The sequence below is a fragment of the Eschscholzia californica genome, unplaced genomic scaffold, assembly GCF_041429995.1.
Source record: "Eschscholzia californica isolate CP2 unplaced genomic scaffold, dmEscCali1.0.p SCAF_4, whole genome shotgun sequence".
NCBI lineage: Eukaryota > Viridiplantae > Streptophyta > Magnoliopsida > Ranunculales > Papaveraceae > Eschscholzia > Eschscholzia californica.
Genome location: NW_028238461.1, coordinates 54902123 through 54926005, shown reverse-complemented (window position 1 = coordinate 54926005; position 23883 = coordinate 54902123). Strand labels below are relative to the sequence as shown.

Here is a 23883-nt window from a genome sequence, read left to right as displayed (position 1 = left end):
CGATTTTCAGTACACCATTTAAATCCCTTTCCCCCTCTCTCTTGATTTACTGTAAATCTGTTTGCGGTGGACTATTAGATCATGCAAGATTTAAGAGTGGTTGTTTCATTCACGAAGATCTAGTACCCTTTGTTTACCGTTGGCACCAGATCATCAATTACAACAACAAAACCCTCAAAAAATGGATTCAGTTAAGTTTCAATTTCGGTCAAATTCATCCTCCAAATCAAATCTCATCTCGGACTTCTTCTATAAATTGGTTCTCGAAATTTAACTTCTTCAAAGACGAGATTTTCGATTGTTATTGATGGTGGAAGTACTGGAACTCGAATTCACGTAAGTGAATTCTCGATTAATAATGTCGGGAAATCAGTTTTTCAATTTGGGAAGGAAGAAATCAAAAGTGGTGGTCATCCATGACGTGGTGTGGTGGTAATGTGATTTCTATGGTGGTGTGATGGCGAAGATTTTCCGGTGACGGAAGTGGTTTTCTGGCGGTAGCGGCGATTTTCCGGTGTCGGCGGCGGTTTTCCGGTGACGGGGACGGTTTTTCGGCAAGAAGGCGGTGGTTCTTGTATTTATTTTACTGTAATATTTTGTCGACCTTTAGGGTCTTTTCATTCACGATCTTTAGGATCTTTTGTCGGCCTTTAGGGTCTTTTGTTTTGAGTCAGTGTCTAGTCCCATTTCTTTCTCTTCATGAGGCACTTTGCATTTAAAGGTATGTAACTCTCATGAAGTTTTCAGAGGAGAGAAATAAATGATGTATCATCCATGTAAACAATGTGATTTTATCACTTATTAATGGAAATGGTTCCCTTGGCTTCAAAAAAAAAAAAAAAAAAAAGTCAATTCAAGTCTTGAGTCAGATCCGAGGACTTGACTTAGAGAAAATAAACACTACCTAAGTCCAGGTTTCTCTAAAACCAATTGTTCTTGTGAGAGATGGTGATCAAAATTACTCGGAAAGATTGAGGTTGAGAGCTATAGACCATGTAAATTGCGCATAAAATTCAAATAACTCGAAAGAAGTAACTTCTATAGGTATGAAAATTCATATACCAGATAACAATATGATCCTCCTTATAAGCTAATTGTATCTTCAACGAAAAATGCAAGCAATAAAAGGGGCGATCTCGACCAACATTATTTCGTTTATCAAGTAAATACCCGAAGAACATATATGAGTCTATGACTCTCTCCTACTCAGCGAAACCTGATAAACCTCGGTGACCAAGCTCTCCAAAGCAATCCACAATTCTCTGCAATTCTAGAAACCAAAAGGGGCGATCTCGACCAACATTATTTCGTTTATCAAGTAAATACCCGAAGAACATATATGAGTCTATGACTCTCTCCTACTCAGCGAAACCTGATAAACCTCGGTGACCAAGCTCTCCAAAGCAATCCACAATTCTCTGCAATTCTAGAAACCAAAAGCTTTTTGTTCGAGTTCTTTTCCATCGCTTCTGCTTCTGCAAAAGGATCTTCGGGATCTAAACTCTGCATGTGGAGCTCATCCGGACTTCCTAACTCTTTTTCTTCCACAATAGACTTCACTTTCTCCAAAACCTCACTCATCTTCGGCCGTGTTTTTGGTTGTCTCAACAAGCACCGGTTGGCTACAGCTGCAAGCTTCATTGCTGTCTTCACAGAGTACTTCCCTTCTAGTCTTGGGTCCAATATTTTTTCAAATTTGTTCATGTCCGCCAAGTGAGGTCTGATCCATTCCAAGAGATTTTGTTCACTTCGTGGGAGGTTTCGGTCCATGGGCCGCCTACCCGTTAGTAATTCGTATAAGAGTATTCCATAGCTCCATACATCGCTCTTTGCAGTAAGTCGACCAGTTTGGATGTATTCTGGTGCTGCATATCCAAGAGTTCCCACAATCTGTTCGAAAAGTGAGTATTTTAGCATAAAATGGCGACCAATACTACTTAGTTACAAACTGTGTTTCGACATACCGCTGTTGAGACATGGGTTGATCCATCTGACGGGCCTTCCCTAGCCATCCCGAAGTCCGATAGCTTAGCATTCCATTGGTCATCCAAGAGAATGTTCGAAGATTTAAAATCTCTGAAGATAATCTGAGCGAAGTTCATACAAGTTCAGATAAGTATTTCAACCAAAGGGAACGAGTTAAAGAAGTTGGAGTTGGGAGATGATTAGATCGGGTCAATTGAGATAGAGACACAATAATATGATAAATTAAATCGACAATTATCAATTCTATTTGAATACCAAATACATAACAAAAGATAAACTAAACTAGTACCTGAAAGTCCATTTGTTCGTGCAAGTACGTTAATCCGCAAGCAGCATCGTGGGCTATTTTCAGTCTCATTGCCCACGGCAATGGTTTATTTGATTTTATAAATAGATGATCTTCCAAGCTTCTGTTTCGCATATATTCGTAAATCAGAAGCCGTTGGATGCCTCTCTCATCATCTTCGTCACAGTAACCCAGTAATTTTACAAGGTTTGGATGTTGAACTACTCCAAGAACATTGACTTCTGTCAGCCATTCCTTATGGCCCTGCGAAACAAAAGGCGTGACTGTGAGAAAACTACTCGATTAATATTTACGATCACTTTTGTGACGTAAAGAACCTAAAATTTACCATGATATCGTTCCAATATTTCCCATCATGCATTGTCTAGTTTGAAAATTGCTGAATTCTAACTAAAAACTAAGTTTAACTAGAAAGAAAAAAATAGGAAAAAACTTGCCTGCAGTCCTCTCTTTCCGAGCTGCTTAATAGCAACGTCTATTTTAGTGTTTGGGTTGTCAGGACTGCTTATTCTACCCCTGTAAACACAACCAAACCCGCCTTCGCCGATCATGAGGAGGTGGTTGAAACCCTTAGTAGCTGATTTCAACTCAGATAATGTGAACTCTCTGAGATTGTTTGGTTTTTCAGTCTGACAATGTGACAGTGTCCGGCCCGTGCTCATGTCCGAACCATTCTGAGATTCATATCTCTTAACTCCATGATTAGTTGATGTAGAAGCAGGAGACTGACTTGGGGACTTCGTATTCTTTATTTCGTTTCTCTTCTCCCCATTGGAGAGTTGGAAACAATTCATGGTAGCCCCAACCAAACAATTCAAACAAGTGATATATTTCCCTGCATATTGGAAAACAAAAAAGAATCACGAACAAATCATGTAAAAAATGTAACAACCAATATCGAATTTATGTTCGAACAATTACTAAACAACAATACTCAAAAATCAACCAAATATTTGAAAAACCGCATATCTAAAAGCTTGATTTCTTAAGTGAGAACGAATACTTTTACTCTTCTTATGAATTGCATAAATAACATTCTAAACCAAAATATGATTTTCGTCTTCTTCGTAAAATATAACCCACATTCCTACCTTATCATCTAAAATGGAATTGATATAGGACTATTATTAAGTCAACCTTATTCTTACTTCAACATTTGCTTCTTAGGCCAAACAACCTCATTCTTGCTTCAAAAAATTATGATGAATAAACTTCTCATTTCTCAACCCAAGAACCCATTTTTTATTTTCAATTAAACTTGTTATTCGAACCTAATTTTTTTCTGAAACAGATATCAATCACTTAAGAATCATCATCTTCTAGTCTCTAAAATTCCCTTTTTCATGGCTTTCCAATAAAACCCATGTCTTAAATATTGGTTTTGTTACACAAAAGAAAACTTCAAATCCAAATTTAAAACCACATAGAAAATGAGAGAGAAATTCAAATCTATATCACTAAACAAATGGGTAAAGGGAAAAGAATCATCTCTAGTCAATTGTCAGGTGAAAAATATAAAAACTCACCTTTTTCTTTCTTCTTCAATTTGATTTAGAATTTCATCTATGAATCTTGTCTACAAGAAGATCTGTGTTTTAAGTGGGTTTTAAGGAAAACCCAGAACCCTAATGACCAAGGGCATCCAATTGGAGAGAACAACGAGCGTCCCATAACTTGTAATAAAAGTCAATATACAGCAAGCAAGCTCACCAACCAAGAAAACAAAACCAATTGAAAAAATGTAATAAAATAGTAGAAAGAAAACCAGAGATGTTAAAGCTGTCTGTGAAAACAGAAGCCACGAGAGATTCTAAATAAGAAGAACTATTAAAAATTACACCAGAAAGAAAAGAAAAGTCTTCTCTTATGAAGGTCAAGCAAGCAAAGTTAATAGTAACTTGGTTGAAGAAGTTGCTCAAATTCTTAGAAGCTTTCCAATTCTAATACTTAAATCCACCCATTTTAATACTTGATGTCCTACTCCCAGGATTTCACTTCGAAAATTTTGAAACAATGTTTTGGAAAATTTTAATAGTTGTCTATTACCCTCAATAATTTTGTTCTTTTTTGGAGATTTTGAAATTGACCTCCACGCTATTAGAATTAAACCTTTTTTTTTTTTTTTTCCGAAACAACTAATCTTCACCCCCACTTGGATAGAAAGTGTTAACTTTAGTTCTATTATCGATATAAGATCAATGCCAGAGTCCCTCACTTTTTATCCTCGAATTACCAAACTTAAATCTTGGGTTCTAATTAATAAGTGGTTATTGATTTTTGTTTGCCTCAATGATCTGAATAGATTGTTAAACTATTTGATTTAATCTGCAGACCTTTGGTTTCATTGATTTTCCAACAACAGTCAAGAGTGTTAATACATATCTCACTTCTATAATTTTGTAAAGAAAATACTCTCCCTAAATAGTCTCTTCTTACATCAAGGAAACAGATGTATTACTACTATTTGCAAGTACTAGTTTCACATCCGAAAATATCGTCCTGCTCATTTACACACCTATTATATTAAGGCCAGTGTTTTGGGGAAATTAACAAAGTTTCCGGGGCAATAAGTTATTTCAAAACATATCCAATTCTCCAAAACTGATAAACAATGTGTACCTTTACAGGCTGGTAGATACCAAATTCCTTTGTTATAGCATCACTATCATATAGATATATAAATGATCTAGTGGGCATACAAATTCTAACTGTTGGATTAATATAGGATATAGTATTACAGCACCAACAACTTCCATCGAGCCCTCATTTTGGGAAATAAATATATATATGTACATATATAGACAAACATATTAAAAGACTTGGAGACATTATGACAGATAAAACTTCGACCTAAATTCGGGAATAAGTGAGATAAAAAAGATGATCTCTAACAACTCAATTAACAAAACTCAAGTTTTAATAACTGCAGGAATATTTTACTTCAAAAAATGGAAACAGTACTAGTAGTTATACCAAACGTACATTTAGAAATGACACCCTCTAACAGTCTAAAACTATATAACCTGATGATCTCAAACCCTTTTCGATTTCGGCACTTGGTGAAAATCCAACGAGAACACAGACTTTGGTACTACCTACGAGAGAGAATATAACAAACCCAAAATTTGAAGCATAACAAGATTATGAGACTAAGAAATCCCACTCGACGAAATAAATTAGTAGAGAAAACCACGAAACTCATCGGATGCCACCGCAATAGTAGTGAATTTTCTTCAGAAATGATCAGATAAGAACTTTACACAAAAACATCACCAAGTTCTTACTCTGGAATCATCTGCTCATTATCAGCATCTTCTGCACCTTCGATTTGGGGCTTTGGAGCTTGGCTGGAACCTTGAGGTTGCTTCTTCTTGATGCCACTAACGATATCATCAATTCTTAGAAGCATACAAGAAGCTTCAATTGCCGTTTTGAACGTTTGTGCTTTCACATTATAAGAATCCCAGATCTAAAAACATGAACACCCTTTTAAAACCAAAATCCAGATCACCAGAGGATGGACGGAAAGAAAACGAGGATTAGAACCACATACCTTTCTCTCCTTCATATCAACGATAGCACCAGTATTCCCATCAATACCAATCCATGGGTTCTCACCATTTGCATGCTGCAAGAAGTCACCCCGGTAAATAGCAGAGATAGTTAACTAAACATATAATCATGAATTCCAAGTGGTTTCGAAGCAAAATAACTCAACCATGTTTACCTTGCCCTGTAGCGCTGTCATTGTTCGGATCACATTAACTCCACAGTTCTGAGCCAGAGTTCTGGGGATTGCTTCGAATGCTAATGCAGCAGCTTCATATGGCCACTGTTTCACACAACCAGAAATAGAAACATACCCTTAGATTCAAAGATATAGATCTAGCAGTACTAATTAATTTCAAATTAGAAGGTTTTGAACACTGTAAAAATTCCAATGTCATATTTGGAATAGTTAGATATACGAGAATGTATAATGTTTACCTTCTCAATGCCTTCAACTGATGAACTCTTTTGCTTCAAAGTGGCAGATACGGTTAACTCAGAAGCACCACCACCAGGAACAAGCTTTGGATTTTTCAATATGTTTCTTGCTACAGACATGGCATCCTGTTTATGATGTAAATACAGTCAGGACTACCGAGTTTATTACCAAAATAAAGTTTCTCATGCAAATTTGCCATTTAAGTTACCTGTAGATTTCTTTCCACTTCGTTCAGAAGGTCCTTGCTTGCACCCCTTAAAAGAATAGTACAGGCTTTGGGATCTTTACAATCAACAACGAATGCAAAGAACTCATCTCCAATCTTCTTCACCTCAAAGAGTCCAGCTCCAGTCCCCACATCAGATTCTTGGAGTTCATCTGGTCTGTTGACAATAACTGCTCCACAAGATTTAGCAATCCTGTTGTTGTCAGTCTTCCTTAACCTTCGGATAGCGCTGACCCCTGCCTTGCTGAAGAAATGGCAGGCTAGATCACTAAGTCCCTTTTCTGTGATTACCAAGTCAGGCTTGAATTTCAGAATCTGTGCACAGATGTTCTCAATGTATTCTTCTTCCATCTTTAGCATAACACCCCTGAAACACAACTCATCAGAAACATAAGTCAGACAGACAGGATATGTAGTAGTAAATTTTTCAGTCTGAGCTAGTCTAAAAAAGTGTGTCAATTGCCGAGCAGGAACCAGCTGCTTCAAACTACTCTATTTAAAATATATATATACTAGTATTCTACAGTTTCGTTTCATCCAAATCTCCACTGAGAATGTGGAGGCCATTTTTACCAAGGTATTTACTACCTTATTTTCCTTCAAAAATTCAAATAACACATGAAGAAGATAAGTAAACCTACCAATCCTCTTCCTTAAGCAACTCAGCATTTGTCTGGTTCTCTCCTTTCTTGTACTCAAGAGGGCAATCAAGAAGAATAATTCGAGGATTTACTATCTTTCTTCTCATCTTCCCAGGAGCAACTACATCTTTGTTGAACATCACTCCTTTCAAAACATGTGAATCTTCCAACTGTCCACCAGGAATCTTCTCGACCTTTATGTACTTTTTGACGTCCACTTCACGGAATCCCTGGCCAAGATCTACACCAACAGTTGTAGTGGCATCGAGCGCTAAATCCTAAAAAGTGAAACAAACAAAAGAGCATCTGGCAAGTTAACACCCCACCCTCACCTGAAGGAGAAAGAAAAGAGGAAAAGACTAAAAGTGTACGAGATAGCTGAAAATGTCCGTAAAAGTTCAATAGCAGTTGAAGCACGCGGATTTCAGATATTTAAAACACGTTAAAAAAGAAATAACTCACCGCAATCAGATCTCCAAATTGACTGGTAAACTTTGTGCCAATACAACTCTTAACCAAACTCAACATTGAGGCACCTGCCAAACAAAAAGGAACTAAGATTGAAGCTACCTATTGAAAAATATAGTATAGCACAAAGTGCATACAAAGACCAAGGCTTGAGGCAGTGGGAAAAAAGAAGCTAAAATGTAATTACTGAGAACAAAATATTTGCATATGGAAAATGGTGTATCAACTTACGGTCATCAACATCAATGGACACAGCAATTTTGTCAAGCACGGCGATGGCGTCTTCTAGAGCTTGGTTGTAAGCTACGAAATTACAAAGATAGAATCTATAAGAATGAATAGTTTCTGGTTAATACCAAATAGAAATCCCTTGACACAAAGCACTAGACATTACCTCTGCAAATGACAGTTGGGTGGTAGCGTTTATCAATAAAAGCTTCTGCCACATGAAGCATCTCACCAGCTATTCACAATGTTAAACTCAAATTATCAGCAATAAAATTAAGAAATATAAATATTATCTTCTCATAACTTGCGGAGAAGTAAATGGTTCGATTACAGTTAAATTTTTCTTTTTGATGTTCCCAAAATGCCATTCAACATTTACTTCACAAGAATATTTTGCACAAGTGCATATACTGGTATGAGGCCAAAACCATTATGCACGTATGCTATTAACTTGCATATTGCACTGCCAGGGTTAATACGTCAAAATCAAATAGCTTTTTATGCACACTTCCAGTCAGCCAACCAGTCGATAATCTCTTCGGGAACTCCATCAATAACTAACCCAGTGAACGTATGTACTATGTACATCACCTAAATATTTGGAGCAGGGGAAAGGAAAGGGTAAATTACAAGGCTTGTGGGGCAATGACAGTGTCAATATAATATTGTAAATTTGTAACATTCAGTAAAAACGTTTATCAACACAAATTTTGATCTTTTAGTTAAGATACGCCAAAACCTTCGAAATAAACAAAAAATGTGCCAGTGATCGAAATCAAGTAAATGAAGAGCTTGTGAGCATAATTTTATGATAGCATCATAGTGAAAGTATAAACAATGAAATATGAGAAAACATACCTAGAACAATTACGGATGTTGTCCCATCTCCAACTTCTTCATCTTGGGTGCGACTCAGCTCAATCATGGACTGGTATTTCAGCAGGAAAACATTTGCATCAGGTAAAAGGATTCACAATTGGGAAAAATCAAACATGAAGACCTTGATATTCCAAATACAAGCTTCCTAATGTTATTACATTGCAAGTATTGATTTTAATTAGGAGTACGTGGCGCATAAATGTAACAGTAGCTTTAGTGCTAGCTACTGAGTCAGAAGCATGTTCTTGTACACTCTTTTCTCATTAATACGAAATCAAAGTTAAAAAAACATATTCCAAGGAGAATGAACATGAAACATGAAGATAAGAAAACCAAAATAAATGAAACAAAAAAAACCTTAGCAGCTGGATGGGCAACATCCAACTCACGCAGTATTGCATTTCCATCATTTGTGACCACAATACCTGGTAAAAACAACAGAAAGTCCTCAGCAGTAGAAACTTATTATGGAAATAACATGACAGACTCATTTATATGCTGAGTGAAGTAACTTTCAAGAGAATAGCCATATTCAACTTGTCCTAAAAGTGCTAACCTCTTTGGGTAGCATGAAGTCATGAACACATTAATTCCTGCTAATCAGCAATAATGGGGACAGATAACTTGTCCTAGAAGTTCAGTTTTAGGTGGATATTTTTATGCATAGAGATGCCTATTACACAATGTATATACAAATATATTGAAGTCGCCATACCTCCTGACGCATCCAAGAGCATCTTCAGCATGGAACGAGGTCCCAGAGTAGTTCGGATGATGTCTGCTACAGCCTGAAGCACGCGAACAATTATAACAAAAACACAAATATTGGAGTAATAGAATATTCCAAATAAAGAGAGCTAAGACAACTGCATATGGTGGTAATTGTGCTAAAAAGAGCATGAGTTCAAACATAAAACAACGCATCGTGTATCCACTGACATTGAATAAAAGCTATATTATGCGCATTTTGCCGACAATTGACATCAGTTGTTCAACAGATCAGCGAAAAATGAATAAACGGGTACCAAATTCACGAAAATATGGTCATATAAGAAGCAACAAAGATGAAATTTTAACCTTTGATGCTTGAATATTTGCATGCTGTACTTTACTTCCAGATTCACGCTTCAGAGAATCCTCTGCTCAAACAAATTCCCACACATCATTAGTTAACCAATCACAAACTATCTTTTCACCTACTATTTCTACTTCAAGTTCCACGAAACTATAAACTCGGAAAAAAAAAAACTTAAATTAACTAACTTAACACATTTAACTAACATACTGATAATACATACTTAAAGTTTCCCATGTCTTAGAAAATGTTAGTTATGCAGATCATTTTTCTCGTAAACCCTAGGGGCCAAGTTTCGAGGATCCATGTTTTTTCTTGACCTAAATGAGAACAAAAGAGTACAAATCACTCTAAACACTTCACTCAGTTCAGCGATAAGAACTACAGCACAAGAAATGTCGTATTATAACATAACTTTCATATTCTCAAAAAAACATAACTTTCATGATCTCACAACCTACTTCAAGATCCATTCTCGTTTTCACGAGAACTGATCAGCCTCCGCCGATTCTTTACACAAAAACAACAGAATCAAAATGGAGCAAAAAAAAGGAGCAAATGAACTGGTGAACTTACTGAGAACAAGAACTGGTGATTGCATGATTTACTACTTTCTTCTCGACCTAAACACAAGTAAAGTCAGATCAGTAGATCAAATCAGAGTTCCGGTTGATCAAAGAGACGATGGATGATATAACAAGAAGTTATTGAGATACAAAAGAAATATCAGATTTGTGACTGCGGTAACCGAAACTAGGGTTTCGGGAAAGATATACGAGTTGAAGAAGAAAGTGAGATACCTGTGATCTTTGCTGGTGATGGAGTTGAAGAAGAACGGGGCGCGCGAGTTTGTGTGTTTGAGTGGGAAAAGATGGGGATGCTTCGAGAAGTGAATGACGCCCTAGTTTGTACTTGTGACCACTTTGCCTTGTTTGTTGAGCAAAAACTAGGGTTTGACTTCAACAGTTCGGTCAACAAAATTTGACCGAGATTAAATTTGGTACTGTGTCCCCAAACTTTTTATTCTTTGGGTTGCCCATATCAATCAAAAATTTATTCTCTCGGAGACGTGGCAAGTTCCATATCAAATCTAATACTGATCTGAAAAACCAAGTTCGATATGAAAACAACAAGTTAGATTTCAAATTGTTTACTCTTGACTCGTAGGATTGGTTGAAATCCTAAATGACTTTGAATCCATCTTCTTCAGATTGTTCAAATTTCGATGAGTCCGACAAACTAAGAAAAACACAACAAAACCTTGGCATCATTTTGGGAGGGCTCCATCTGAACTCTTTAAAATGTGATGAATTTGACACCCAAATTCATCTACCTTGTGAAAAATGTTATGCCCATAAGAGTTCAAGAGGGAGACCTTATTCTTTCATGGTTCATTGGAAGGAATTATAATAACGCTTAATCTATTACTCGAGGGAGTCGAAACAAATGTATGATAACATTATTGTTAAGTTATAGTATACACCATATCTCCAGAGATAACCAGTGTGAATTTTCCCCACATTCTTTACTTAAAACAAGAAATCAAAACTTCGTAACTGCAACGGTTCTATTCTGTAAGCATCGCCCCATATTCAAATATCTTTAACGTCGTGCTAGGTGCTTCTTCAGTTAGTTTGTGAACCTTCAAATGTATAATATCCTGGCATCCATTAACTGTGAGAAAAGAAGGAAATCTCTCAGTTTCGCTTTTAGTGAAGTGTTCGTAGTGGATCTTTTGGACAACGGGTTTACCTTGTCATGCCGAAATTTTGGAAACGATAGTTTTACTTCCAAACAATATCACCCATAAACTTAAGAGCCGGAACACCTCTTATCTCTACATCAACTAATGGTGCTTGGATTAACCTCAACCCAGAAAGTTCTGGGTCACTCTCAATCATATCAAGTGCTCGCTTCTGATCCTGAAATGGTTGTGATATACAGAAAGTTATAGTCTTGTTGCTTATGAACATTTTAGAATAAAATCTCACAAAGTCCTAGTAATACTTTGAAGAAAATCTATAAAACAACCAAAGTTAGTTCCGGAAATTTATTATGACAGCGGTAAACCTTGGTAGAAATTGCCGGGTACTATATTATAGTCTCACAACAATGAAAAAGAACTCCCTCCATATGGAGAATACTACTAAGTATATGCTACTCTTTATCATGATAGGGCAATTCTAACTATCTAAATAAGAAAGAGATATAAAAGTGTCGAACGATACCTTTCGTTTCATAGCACAGAACTTGCAGTCAGATGCAGATTGGGGTAGAACTTGATTGACAATAAGCCTCTTGACGGGAACACTTTCCTTCACTAAGGAAGCACGTAACCTCGATGACTCGCTTATCGCCATTACCTTAGAAGAATAAGTATGAATATGAAATTCCTCTTCTTTAGTCACGTATAATTGTATCTGCATGTTTATGAATACTTACCGTAGGTATTGTCACGATAACAAATTCAGTCGAATCTGTGTCACGGAAAAGGTCTCGTACTTTTATCATCCTCTCCCGCAGTTTTTCTAATTTCTCAGACTACAAAGGGTAATCACATAATAGTTAGTTTCTAGACCGGTAAACAATTTTTTCTCAAGTTGCTTATAACTTACAGAATCATCTTTCTTGTCTTCCTTCCCGAAAACAGATTTGATGGCAGAAGTTGCTGAAGCTAACTTCTGCTTTAGCTGAAATGAGTAATGGACAAAATGTCACAAAACATGAAAAACTTGCCAATTAACACCTACTATTATTTTTCACAAGAATGACTATACCAAGTGCTCAAGACTATTTAACCAAAAAGAAATTGTGCCTGTAGGACCATATCACGGACCTCAACCCCAATCAACTTTGTTGTTATACAAAAGAAATACTAATAACTCAATGGTTTATTATAAGGCAAAATAGGATTTAGAGTTGTGGTCGGTCCGAGTCGAATATCATATTTTTATCAAAAAAAAGAAGCTTGAATACGTCATTATCCAAGAAAATGTTTAACGGTTTTAGCTGTCAAATATAGACAAAGTAATGGTGTAACATTGTATGTGTTACTAAAATAGTTATTGATTAAAAAAGCAACTCTCGTGTAGAGTTAGATATTGATACCTTTAAGATTTTTCCTATCGATGCATCCAAGAAATCAGGCAGAGACAAAAGCCGAAGAGTATGACCCTGTAGTAAAACAAATGAGTAACATAGAGCAAGATCTAGGCTTCATAACTTCAAATAAAAAATAATTGTGCTTACTGTTGGTGCAGTATCGAAGACAATGCGCGTAAACATTTTATATTCTTGTGCTTCAACAAATTGCATAACCTGGAAGCAGATTCATAATAAGGAATAAAGCAACATAAGCCGTAAAGAGATAGAAGTCATCATGAAGCACCTTAAGCAGGAGAGTATATAATGTATACATGCCTTGGAAATCGCAAGAGCTTCATCAAGACCAGGAGGAGGTGTGTCTAGCAACTCTCCTAGCTTCAGTTCTCCTAACTTGGAAAAATTAGAAAACAAAAAATTAACCACTGAGGTAGGGCTAATGATGGAGTATATAAATGTCTGTCTCCGAAAAATACATAATGCAAGATAGATGACATCATGCAGTCTTTCAAGAAGACATAGCCGAGTAAAGCAAGCAAGGATCTGAAGTTAGATTTTGATTGGAAACTCCAAGAATACCTGATCAGCAAGCATCCCAAGGCCCACACTATCCATCAAATCTTTGACCCCTCCAGACCCACCGTTTTTTTGGCTTGAAGACCGGAACTCTTCCCTCGCCTTCTCGGGGTTAATCTGTTGTGAGCACCATTCATGAGTTAATAATATGTGTTTATAGGCAACAAAACTCATCACGACCATTAATTGCAAATCAGACAAGGATCACTATCCACATACCTCAAGCGCGAATAGAGGATTATCTAACCCTTGAACCGGAACTAGCATACCTCCAGTTAAATCCTGATGGAAAACGTTAAAAACGTTGAATCTGTTAGTTAAGAACAATGTAGATTACGAAACAACAAAATCTCTTGAACCATCTTTTTAATGTTATTTTCTGGTACCCGCAAGTTATTCAAAATTTCTACCTGGGCGAATGAATCACTCAATGAATGTGCAGGATCAGTTGAGACAACAATAGTTGGGTGCCCATGGTTTGCGAATTTCACTGCAAGAGATGCAGCACAACTTGTCTTTCCAACACCTCCCTTTCCACCCAACATATAATACTTCCTTTCAGTCCCAGCTGCCATCTCATCGAACCCGGCAACTGTTTCAGCCGGTGTAGCGACAGATCTCACTGTGTGAAATAAGCGAAAATGAGGAATAGCTTTAGTTTCTTCTAACTTGCTCAGTATGTAGTTAAGTATACACCCACGCCTTAGTCATCATCAAGAATCTTCTATTTTTTTATATATCTCAAGAGCAATGATAGAAAAGGCTAAAAGTCAAAGCCTACTCCAGACCTAAACAGAAAATGGCGTTCCTCATTTTCACGTCAACTCTCTCTCTCTCTCTCTCACTCGCTCTCTCTCTCTCACTCGCTCTCTCTTGATGTACTTCCTCACTCTCTTAATGGACGGTCGATTCTCATTTAGGTCTAGGGGAGGTCAGTTTTTTAGCATTTTCTATCATTTTCATACATCTCTAAGAATTTTTCATTCACATCAGCTTTAGTTTCTTCTAACTTTCTCTATAAGTAGTTAAGCACACATCCACTAATCATCAAGAATCTTCAACTTTTTTCATATACCTCAATGAATTTCTTGTCCAGAACAGATTTAGTTTCTTCGAACTTGCTCTATTGAGTAGTTAACCACATACCCACTTACGATCAACAATCTTCAATTTTTTAACATATCTCAATTCATTTAGTGTTCAAATCTTAACACACCCACATGAAGAACTGAAATAGTTGCTCCTTCTTAGGGTAAACAGATCAATTTTCAATTACACAATTACTACTTCAATGTTAATTATACTTAAATGTTCTTCAAGATACAAGCTTTAATACTAAAACAAAAAACCCATTTCGTCAATCAAGTAGCGAACCCAAAAATATTAACTGAAAAATCATAGAAGAATTGAAAAAAAAAAAGAACAGAACCCAGAATAAAACCAATAAATTGAGGAAAAATAGTTTACCTTGAAATTGGTTCCTGTAATATTTTCTAGTGGTAGTGGGTAGAGAGATAAAGGTGAAGCTTCTGGTTATTTTCAAGAGAGATATAGTAGGGTTTTTTGACTTGGGTAAGTGAGAAAGGAAGCCTGTAATTGCCATTGAATCTGTAGAAGATAAATTATGACCTAATCTTTGATGATGAATAGATAACGTAGATGAAGAAGAAATGGTGGGAAGGAATTGGGCTGCCATTTTCGTTTGAGTAATTAGCTTGAACCGATTTCTTGAGAAGGGTGTTATTTTGGTGTGAAATACTTGTTAGCTATTTTGCTGTCTTCCTTAGGTCCAAGCCTTTGGATGATGGTAAATCAAGAGATTAAGAATCATACAAGTAAGGGTTGATTCCATTATGCATCACTAAAAGATAATCAATTTCTCATAACAGTCCCCAAAAGATGACAAACTCCCAAAATAGCCACCTTTTGTATTTTTCATTAGTTAACTTTAACTGTGAATATTTTTCCCCTTTCCTGTAAAGAGTAATTCACTTTGCACATTATTTTTCTCTTTCATCGGACCATATATCGTAGGATGGTTAACAAATGAATCATGCATTTATAGAAGAAGCATGGGGGTCACGTATAGATGTGCAATCTTACACCAAGACAGAAGTCTTGTACATGGGGTTTGTTTCGAGACCAATTCTTGTTTTGAATTACGAGAGAGAAAATAACAATATCGAAGTTGTAGGTAAATGACGTCCTACCAAGATTTTCTTCTATAGCTTTTACTATTGTTCTTATGAGGTTTGATCTACTATGTCGTTAAGATGCTTTTTTTAATTGTTGACCGAATTAAGAATTTTTCTTATTTTTGTTCACCGATGTCATGTCACATAATCAAGTTTGGGAGATACGAAAAAATAATGCGGTCTCCTTATCAATAGTGCTCGTTGTTGGAGTGCAAAATTTGGACTTCTAGCTTTGACGGTCGTGCTCAATCTTACATTCTGCGTTGTTGCATAGGTAGTGGTCTAACCGTGGTGGTGGGTTGCGGTGGCCAAGAATATGAACAAAAACTAAGGGCCAAAAAGCAAATAATATTAACTTTTAGGTTGACATTGGTACAACTTGGGATTGGGTCATAGTGACTAGTTTTTCGCCCAAGTCTTGTTTCCTCTCTAAGAAATTGTAAATTTCATGTTTAACAAATAAATCAAACAAAAAATTGGTTCAGATATATTTTTCAATTTTGTTTCTTTAAAAAAAACTAATAGATAACCCCCCACAGCCCATTGTGATACAAAAACAAGATTAGGTTTATACAGGTCAAGGGGCAAATTTTCAGGTAACAACTCTGTAATAAGAAAATAAAGAACACAACATCCTAAAAGAATTTGAATCTCCCTTGGGTCAAAAAGCTAACCTCCAGTAAACCCCCACAATTACAAGATCATAAGTGTACTTTGAGTAAGCAGAATCTCTCTCTCTTTTTCTTCTGCAACTCCAACCATCAGCCCTAAAAAAAAGCACTAAAGGCATAATAGATCACTCACTCACCTATGAAGGTGAGTTCACATAATGCCCAGTTTTTCGACGGTGTCGGCTATAATCAGACACATACCTGAATGTCAAACCACATCCTTCAATCTGACACTTGTAAGGTCGTTCGCCTGTGTGAACTCTTAGGTGTTCGGTTCTTGCCCATGCCCATTTGAAGGACACTTTGCACCCTTCCCATGAGCACTTAAGTGGTCTTTCGTCGACATGAACACGTTGATGAAGTATAGTGTACTTGTGAGATCTGAACTTCTTCTCACACCCCTCGTGCGTGCATTTGTTTCGCTTGTGCATTAGAAGTTCATTTCTTGTCTTGAAACTCATTTTACATCCTTCAAGGGTACATGCAAAAGCCTCTTTAACTATCTCCTTTTTCCTGTTCGGAGTTGATGAATCATTTGGCTTCTGCCTGACCTTCTTCGACACCACATCTTTTGCTACTCCACTGTCGCCGCCCTTAGCCCCACTGGCTGGACTCCTGCTGGTTCTTGGTCTCAATCCTTCACATGGTCCCCTGATGAAACCATAATAACTGGTTTGATTATCTAAGATCAGTTCGAGTTCTCTTCTTCTTTTCCGATCTTTCTTTGTTGGCTCTTCATTAACGACAGTTTGACGAGTGATTTCCACCTTCATAACCTCCTCTTCGCTGCCCATACCTCCTTCTTCCGTGGTTGCTTGGCGGTCTTGTAGCACTTCAGAAGCTTCTTCCAGAGAGACAAGCTCATTGGTTGATCTATTGTCCGTTTGATGTATTTCACGATTATCCATTATCGTCGAATCAACCTGATTATGAACTACGTATTCGCTATTCGAAATACTGTCCTCTTGCTGCATTTCAAGAGTACCCTTGACCACATAATTAGCCTGATTAGAGACCAGAATTGTTGCAGTTATTTCCTCTTGCCTCACATCAGAAATTATCATAGAGTTAGCTTGATTACAGACCAAAGTATCACTGGTTGTTGTCTTCTCCTCTTGCTGGATTTCAGGATCAGCCATGACTCTTAAACTAAGTTGATTAGAATCGGCATTCTCATGGGTAGTCTTGTCCACCAGTGACATTTCAGAATTATCCATCATCACATGCCTGCAACCCTTCTCCTCCATATTAATTTTCTCCATATTTCTGTTTGCCATCACCATTTCAGAATTCCTATTTGTCAAGACAACCCTGACTCTTAGATCAGATAACTTTTCAGGGTCTGGAACCTCATGTGTTGACTCGATATTGTCCTCAGTTATCAAGACCATATCAGATGGGAAACTTGTTAACTCGGTAGAATCGTGTCTTATGATTTCAGTGACAAGTAAACCTGCAGCGTTATTGCTAGTGATGTCACTGTTTGAGAAAGACTCTCCGGTCAAGATTCTGTTATTGCCCAGAGTCCCCTTAGTAGACACATCTTGAGTTGGGTGTTTTCTGGGGTTGCCACTAAGTATAAGGTTTCCTTCTGATGGATTCCCGATTTGCTTATTGCGAGTTCTTCGCGAATACAGTAGAATGGTTTTTCCTTCGACAACTTCACTTTCTTGCGTTTTTTTGCTATTTCCTAATACTTCCACTGATATATCTTCTTTGTTTCGATCGTTCTTACATGATTTCGGTCGCCTTCTGACAATTACCTTGTGAGGTGTGCGAGATTTTTGAGAGTTCCACTTGAGGTTTGGGAAATCAAACTCAGTGATCTCGTCAGATAGCAGTCCACCTAAGGCCAATGCATGATGGTCTTGCTTTGACGGGGTCAACTTCTTGAGCTTGACAAGGTACTGCAGATTGATACCCATTCTAGAAGTCCAGTCTTCACCACCCTCTTCATGTTCTTCATCATCGATGGAGATATTAATCAAGTCAAGATCTTCTCGAGATGCACATTGTAAAGGAACGTCTTTATAATCAAAAGGGACGGCAATTTCTTCCGCAACAGCCGAAGCATGTGCCTTTATTTTTGGATAGGCTACAAAGTAAAACGGTAATCAGTTATGTTTAAATAAACTACAAGAAGAAAAGCACTAACTCAACACGAGCCGCCCAAGCCAGTTTCCACATTAGACAAGTAGCTTCACATAGAACACAAGGCAAGCCTATCTATGACAAGTAGATCTTGTAAAAAATAACACTGAAGCTGTGGTCGACAGCAACTAGCAAGGAAGCGTATTCTATGAGAGTCTGTGCATTTCCACGAGTTCCATGGATGTGATTCCGTGGGGAAGCAAAAAAAGTGTATTCCATGGAAATGTTTAGAAACCACATTTTCTACCACAGTTTTTAGTTAGTGGGACCACACGGAATGAAAAATCGAAACTAGCATATTTGTTTAGAACCAAGGAATGAAAAACCGAAAAATTTCATTCCTTGTTTAGAACCCGCCTATTTCAACGAAAGTGGAGGCTATCAAACACACATAAGGACAGTTCAGAACTTCTAACCTGAATGGCAAATAATGAGCACATCTGAGCCACCCTTGGACTTCAACATTTCTTCAATCACTAGACCATGCTCCAAACAGAAGATCCGTGGTCTTTGAAATCCGTCAGATCTCAAAATAAAGGCATTCTTCCCATTTGCTTCAGTCACTAGATGCCCATTATACTTTGTAGAAACATTTCTCTTCTGATTTTCTTCTTGAATGCCTTTTACATCTGTATTAGTTTTTATCACAGATAACACTTACTGAGAATTTGAAATAACTAAACATTCTAACAAGGAATGAAATTTCGGTAGCATGGAAATGGGAATATTTCAATCATTTCAGCCGAAATATTTCAAAATTTAACTCTTTGATCAGGCAATGTTTAAGAGCAAGTCATTTCGGTTTCGGTGGAAATTTTGAAGGCATGGAAATGAAAATTTTCGGCCGAAATGTTTGGGAATTTAATTACTAGTATTCTACAACAAGAATCTTCCGGGACATTACTACACCAAAATATAACCTGAAAAAGTGTCGGAACAAACCAAGAGAGTAACTAAAAATATATAAGCTGTACAATTTGCAACTGTAATACCTGAAGTGGTGTTCTTTATAGCACAGTCCAGCACCGAAGGAGAATGAGCCTTCACAAACCCTGAAAGTTCTCGATTTTCATGAAACATTTGATAATCTGATGGGAAGAGATGTTCTGCTGCTCTACGAGGTTGTACAATTGCCATAAATGGAAAACCAAGGATTCCACAAGCCACGCATGGCAACGTTCCCGAGTCTACATGTACACCACATGGCAAATCATTGTCGTTGGCGTACAAGTCCACTGTTTCCCCATACAACCTTGTCAGGCCAATTTGGTTGTCACGGCCATCTACGCTACTAGGCCCTGAAAAGGAGACGTCTCTAATTGGCCCAGTAGAAACCTCAGAAGTTCCGCCATGCAGACTATCAGCAGAAGCCTTTTTTTTATCCAGGTTTTGAGTTTCCAGATCCTTCTGCTCAACCAATAAGCAAGTATCACCGACAATGGAGGACGAAGGAATTAACTGATAATCTTTAAGTTTGAGAGGTAGTGACTCGGGATCCCAGAGAACGGCATAGGAAGTCGACTTTTTCCTGAGAAGAGCCAACGCGAGGCGGTTTTCATTCAGCATATCATCTACGAATGATTTCTTTACTGCCTGTTCTCTTTCTTCCTTTTGTCGATCTCTCAAACGAGAACTCCTTGCCCCTGGTAACAGGGCTCTTGGTACTCTGCCATGCAAAAGAAATTAAGTAGGTTGCCCACCTAAAATAAGTCTGGACACCATAATGGGATAAAAAAAAAATCTGTAAGAATAAAAAAACAATGACAAAGTAGCCAACAAGTTCATACAAATGAAATGACGACTATGCTACCTAACGAAGTGGAGAAATGCATGCCTTCTTCAGGTTTTTGGAATTTAGATAAACATTCCTAATTCATGAATCGAATTATATTACAAATGAAGGTTTTTGACTTCAGAAATCTTTCTGAAATTCGATAACCAAGTGGACTCCAATGAAAGCTATCAAATGGTTATATTCACTTCAGTCCAGAACTTGATCAACATCATTTCACCGTTGGCTCTACAATTTCCCTCAACAAACACTAACTTGACCAGACAATAAGTGTTACTCGATGCTGAAAGAAAAGTCAAGAAAGAGGAAAAGGACCAAATATAAAGCTCAAGAAGAATGTAGGCAACAGCAATGCTACCCACAGAAACAGCTATATCTCAAACTCCTGGAATATGCGAGGTTTGAAATAGATGGCCGCATAAAATGTTTTCATTAAATCTTGTTACATATAATAGCAAGGATTGTAGTCTGAAAATCGAGAGCGGCTATGTAATACTAAAATCTCGACATCAATCAACAGATAAGCACCCAAATTTATTACCCACGTATCAACGTATTATGAACTTAATAGCTTAAACAAATCGCTCCATCAAAATGGAAGAAATTAGTATAAAAGTAAAACTATAAACTAACCTCGAAATGAATGACATTGTCAACATGTATAATAGTTGCTGATGAGAAAGCATGGGAAGATAATCCATGGCTGCCCTGCGAATTGCAGCTTCCTTAGCTATCTTTAGCCATTGCGGAGTTCCAAAATTAGCTGCTTCTCCGCAATTGAATCCTGTTTCCAAGTAAAAGGAGATTAAGTATTGCTTTGACAAAACAAATAAATGCAATACCTGAATGTGGTAGAGATTCACTTCTAAATTACATGTTTACAGTTAAGCTTTCCTTTACGAACTTCAGTACTTAAACTTTTTCTAAATGATTTAGAAAAGGCAAAATGTAACTTCAAACTGCAAGCCGTTGTAAGCATAGAAAAGATACAGATTCATGATATAATATTTGATAAGCAAATAGTTCAAAACTCAAATGAGACATATATCTGTGAAGCAATTACCATGGCTGAATCCTACATGATAAGATCTTGGAAAAGTCACAACAAATTCACCAGGATTCTGTACCAATCTAAAGTGCAAAAGAAGAAAAAATACTTATTAGATTACATTAAACAAGGGTAAAAACTGCAAATACATTTGCCAGTACATGATCCGATTATAAGAAGAACGAGCGAAACAAACTAAAAACGAGAACAAGCTGAACCGGATTCATCTTATAGAGAATACAAAGATCAAAGAAATTAAACAACAACAACAACAGCAACAACAACAAATAGGAAACTGATACAGAAGGCACGACTCACCTGCAACAGGGGATTCCTGAAGCGACAACTACATCAGGTGATAATAGATTTGTCTTCTCACCCAAGAGTGTAAGAGCAGCTGATAAGAAGATAAATGTCAAAGGAATAATAGACACTAAAAAAAGACCAAGGGATGTGGAAATTCCACCTTGAAGATGTTGAAGGAGTGAGGGACAGAACGTTTTAAATAGAATAAGAGAAAAGGGAGATGATGAACCAACTCTGACATAACATATCAAAATTATCAAGAAGCGAATGGAAGTAGTATAAGCGATCACAAGAAAATCCTTTAAACAAAGCATGATATTTTATAATAGTAAACGATGAAATACTTTATACCAACGATAATGCATTATAACATACTTTTATTCAAAATGAAGAAAGCCCCAAACAGGTTAGGCGTATGCGAAGAGCTTTGTAGTCAAGTTGCTTACCTAAGCGGTCGACATTCCCTCCATAGCCTTTAGAACGAATGACTTCCTCAAAATCGAAAGCACAATCTCCTGGGACAGCATACCAAGTTTTTGAAGATCCAGTGTGAAGATAATTCATGCTGTGCAGTTCATGATCCTCCACATGCCAAGCAAACCAACTAAATAACATTCCAATATAAATCATGGGAGATGTAACACCAGGAATGTCATCCAGCATATAACGGGTAAGTGATCCAGGGGATCGTGCAATAGCTTGTAAATTCCAAGGACTATTTGACAGTTTCCGCCCTGCCATACATTCTCTCTGACAAACACCATTCGATATTCTATTCTTGGAAAACCTAGAGTCTTCATCTGGCAAAGGTGATTCTGAATTAGGTGATCGTTTATAGGTCTTGGAAGACGGTTTACGATCATTATTTGTGGAGACATATTTATCTTTGACAATCTTAGCATCATCCTTTCCAGTGTCTGATTCCGTTTTCTCGCAATTACGATTTCTTCTATAGTTCTGACTATATTTTCTCTTCCCATGCCGATTATTAAGATAACTATTCGAAGCCTCAGGCTCTCCAAATCCAGACCCAGGAACATCATTAGCATATTCCACATAGATGGGTTTTTCCAAAGCTGCCTTCCAAAACATTGATTCTACAACAAGTGGTGTTACTTCATCCTTGATCGTGCCCAAATGTCTCCTAGCAAAAGCTTTCGACTTGGATTCAAATTGTTCTAGTGTATATGCCTCACCACTTTGCCAAACCTGCTTGTGAACTATAGATTTCTGAACCAAACCTTTACTTTGTTTCAAACTATAACCTAATTCTTGATGTCTAGTTGTAAATTTAGCTTTAACCTCCCCATGACTTTCATCACCCTGAGACCCCAATTGAGATGATGAACAAGCCAATTGTGAATTATCACCATTACCCAATTCAGGAGACTTTGCAAGTGACTTATTCAAGTTAGAAAAAATGAATCTTTTTGATGGTCTAGGCAAAGGGGGAATGATCTTACAGATCCCAAAAGCACTTGCTTCCTTCTCAATTTTTGATATATAAGCAATTGGGTCTGAAAATTCAGTATCAGTAGGGTGAAATACAGGAGCCAATGGCAACTCTTTGAGCCAAATGGGTATATCCACACCACCCATAAAAATCCAATTTTTTTTTTTAAAACCAGAACAATACAAGGTGAAGACTGATGTGAAGTTGTATGTCCCAAAATTGATCCCCTTTCAATAGTTAGAATTGGTGTCCACTGTTTCTAACCCTAGATTTCAATTCTTAAAATGGGTATTTGTTGAGTGTTTGTATAAACCCTAGATTGTAATTTGTTCAACTATGAGGATAAAACTACATTCAAGTAGAAATTGGAAGATCAAAAGAGCAATAAGTTAGGTTAAATTAGAGTGAAGAGATGAACAGAACCTGCAATTAGCAATTGGAGATGTCTAAGGTTTGCTTCTCAAGCACCTGTTTAGAGAGAGAAGAAAAAACGGTTGTTTGGATTTTATAGGGACACTTTATCAGCGCAAGATAAGAATAGTTTGACTTGATAGTGCTAAAATACGCATGTCAGGCTAGAACAGTTCCCGACCACACGATTTCTTTTTGAGGCTTCGGGATTGTCGAGGAAGCAGATTTTGGTCCATCCAACGGTCAGATATTGGTTCTCACACGCTCATGGGAGACGACAACATAGAAAATTATATGAAAAACGGGTTGTACGGAGAAGGTCAAAATTGGACTCTCTAATAATCACCATTAGAATCTTGTGATTTTGACCTATCTAATGA

General features: G+C 37.1%; 4 protein-coding genes across 4 annotated transcripts; all 4 read right to left on the bottom strand.

Moving 5' to 3' along the window:
• Positions 1 to 989: 989 nt before the first annotated feature.
• Positions 990 to 4715, bottom strand: LOC147546374 (serine/threonine-protein kinase PCRK1-like). The gene is made up of 6 exons (XM_086636998.1): positions 3820 to 4715; positions 2731 to 3128; positions 2276 to 2536; positions 1965 to 2087; positions 1353 to 1890; positions 990 to 1189 (listed from the first exon to the last, which is right to left on the bottom strand). Exons 2-5 carry the CDS (start codon positions 3085 to 3087, stop codon positions 1363 to 1365), a joined length of 1269 nt encoding a protein of 422 aa, XP_086493124.1. The 5' UTR covers positions 3088 to 3128; positions 3820 to 4715; the 3' UTR covers positions 990 to 1189; positions 1353 to 1362.
• A 480-nt stretch (positions 4716 to 5195) lies between these two features.
• On the bottom strand, positions 5196 to 10811 carry LOC147546373 (TCP-1/cpn60 chaperonin family protein). Its single transcript, XM_086637793.1, has 15 exons — positions 10599 to 10811; positions 10375 to 10421; positions 9801 to 9862; positions 9439 to 9511; positions 9081 to 9148; positions 8703 to 8772; positions 8011 to 8079; positions 7848 to 7919; positions 7611 to 7684; positions 7149 to 7426; positions 6490 to 6874; positions 6281 to 6406; positions 6021 to 6125; positions 5847 to 5921; positions 5196 to 5762 (listed from the first exon to the last, which is right to left on the bottom strand). The coding sequence occupies exons 2-15, from the start codon at positions 10397 to 10399 to the stop codon at positions 5574 to 5576; spliced, it is 1671 nt and encodes a 556-aa protein (XP_086493919.1). The 5' UTR covers positions 10400 to 10421; positions 10599 to 10811; the 3' UTR covers positions 5196 to 5573.
• A 426-nt stretch (positions 10812 to 11237) lies between these two features.
• On the bottom strand, positions 11238 to 15313 carry LOC147546372 (ATPase GET3B-like). The gene is made up of 12 exons (XM_086637794.1): positions 14944 to 15313; positions 13887 to 14098; positions 13696 to 13758; positions 13480 to 13593; positions 13219 to 13293; positions 13048 to 13116; positions 12907 to 12972; positions 12414 to 12488; positions 12241 to 12339; positions 12027 to 12161; positions 11551 to 11720; positions 11238 to 11472 (listed from the first exon to the last, which is right to left on the bottom strand). The coding sequence occupies exons 1-11, from the start codon at positions 15170 to 15172 to the stop codon at positions 11583 to 11585; spliced, it is 1275 nt and encodes a 424-aa protein (XP_086493920.1). The 5' UTR covers positions 15173 to 15313; the 3' UTR covers positions 11238 to 11472; positions 11551 to 11582.
• An 824-nt stretch (positions 15314 to 16137) lies between these two features.
• ELF6 (Zinc finger (C2H2 type) family protein / transcription factor jumonji (jmj) family protein) lies at positions 16138 to 23883 on the bottom strand. The gene is made up of 7 exons (XM_086637791.1): positions 22086 to 23883; positions 21652 to 21730; positions 21349 to 21416; positions 20919 to 21069; positions 19486 to 20159; positions 18910 to 19122; positions 16138 to 18437 (listed from the first exon to the last, which is right to left on the bottom strand). Exons 1-7 carry the CDS (start codon positions 23236 to 23238, stop codon positions 16480 to 16482), a joined length of 4296 nt encoding a protein of 1431 aa, XP_086493917.1. The 5' UTR covers positions 23239 to 23883; the 3' UTR covers positions 16138 to 16479.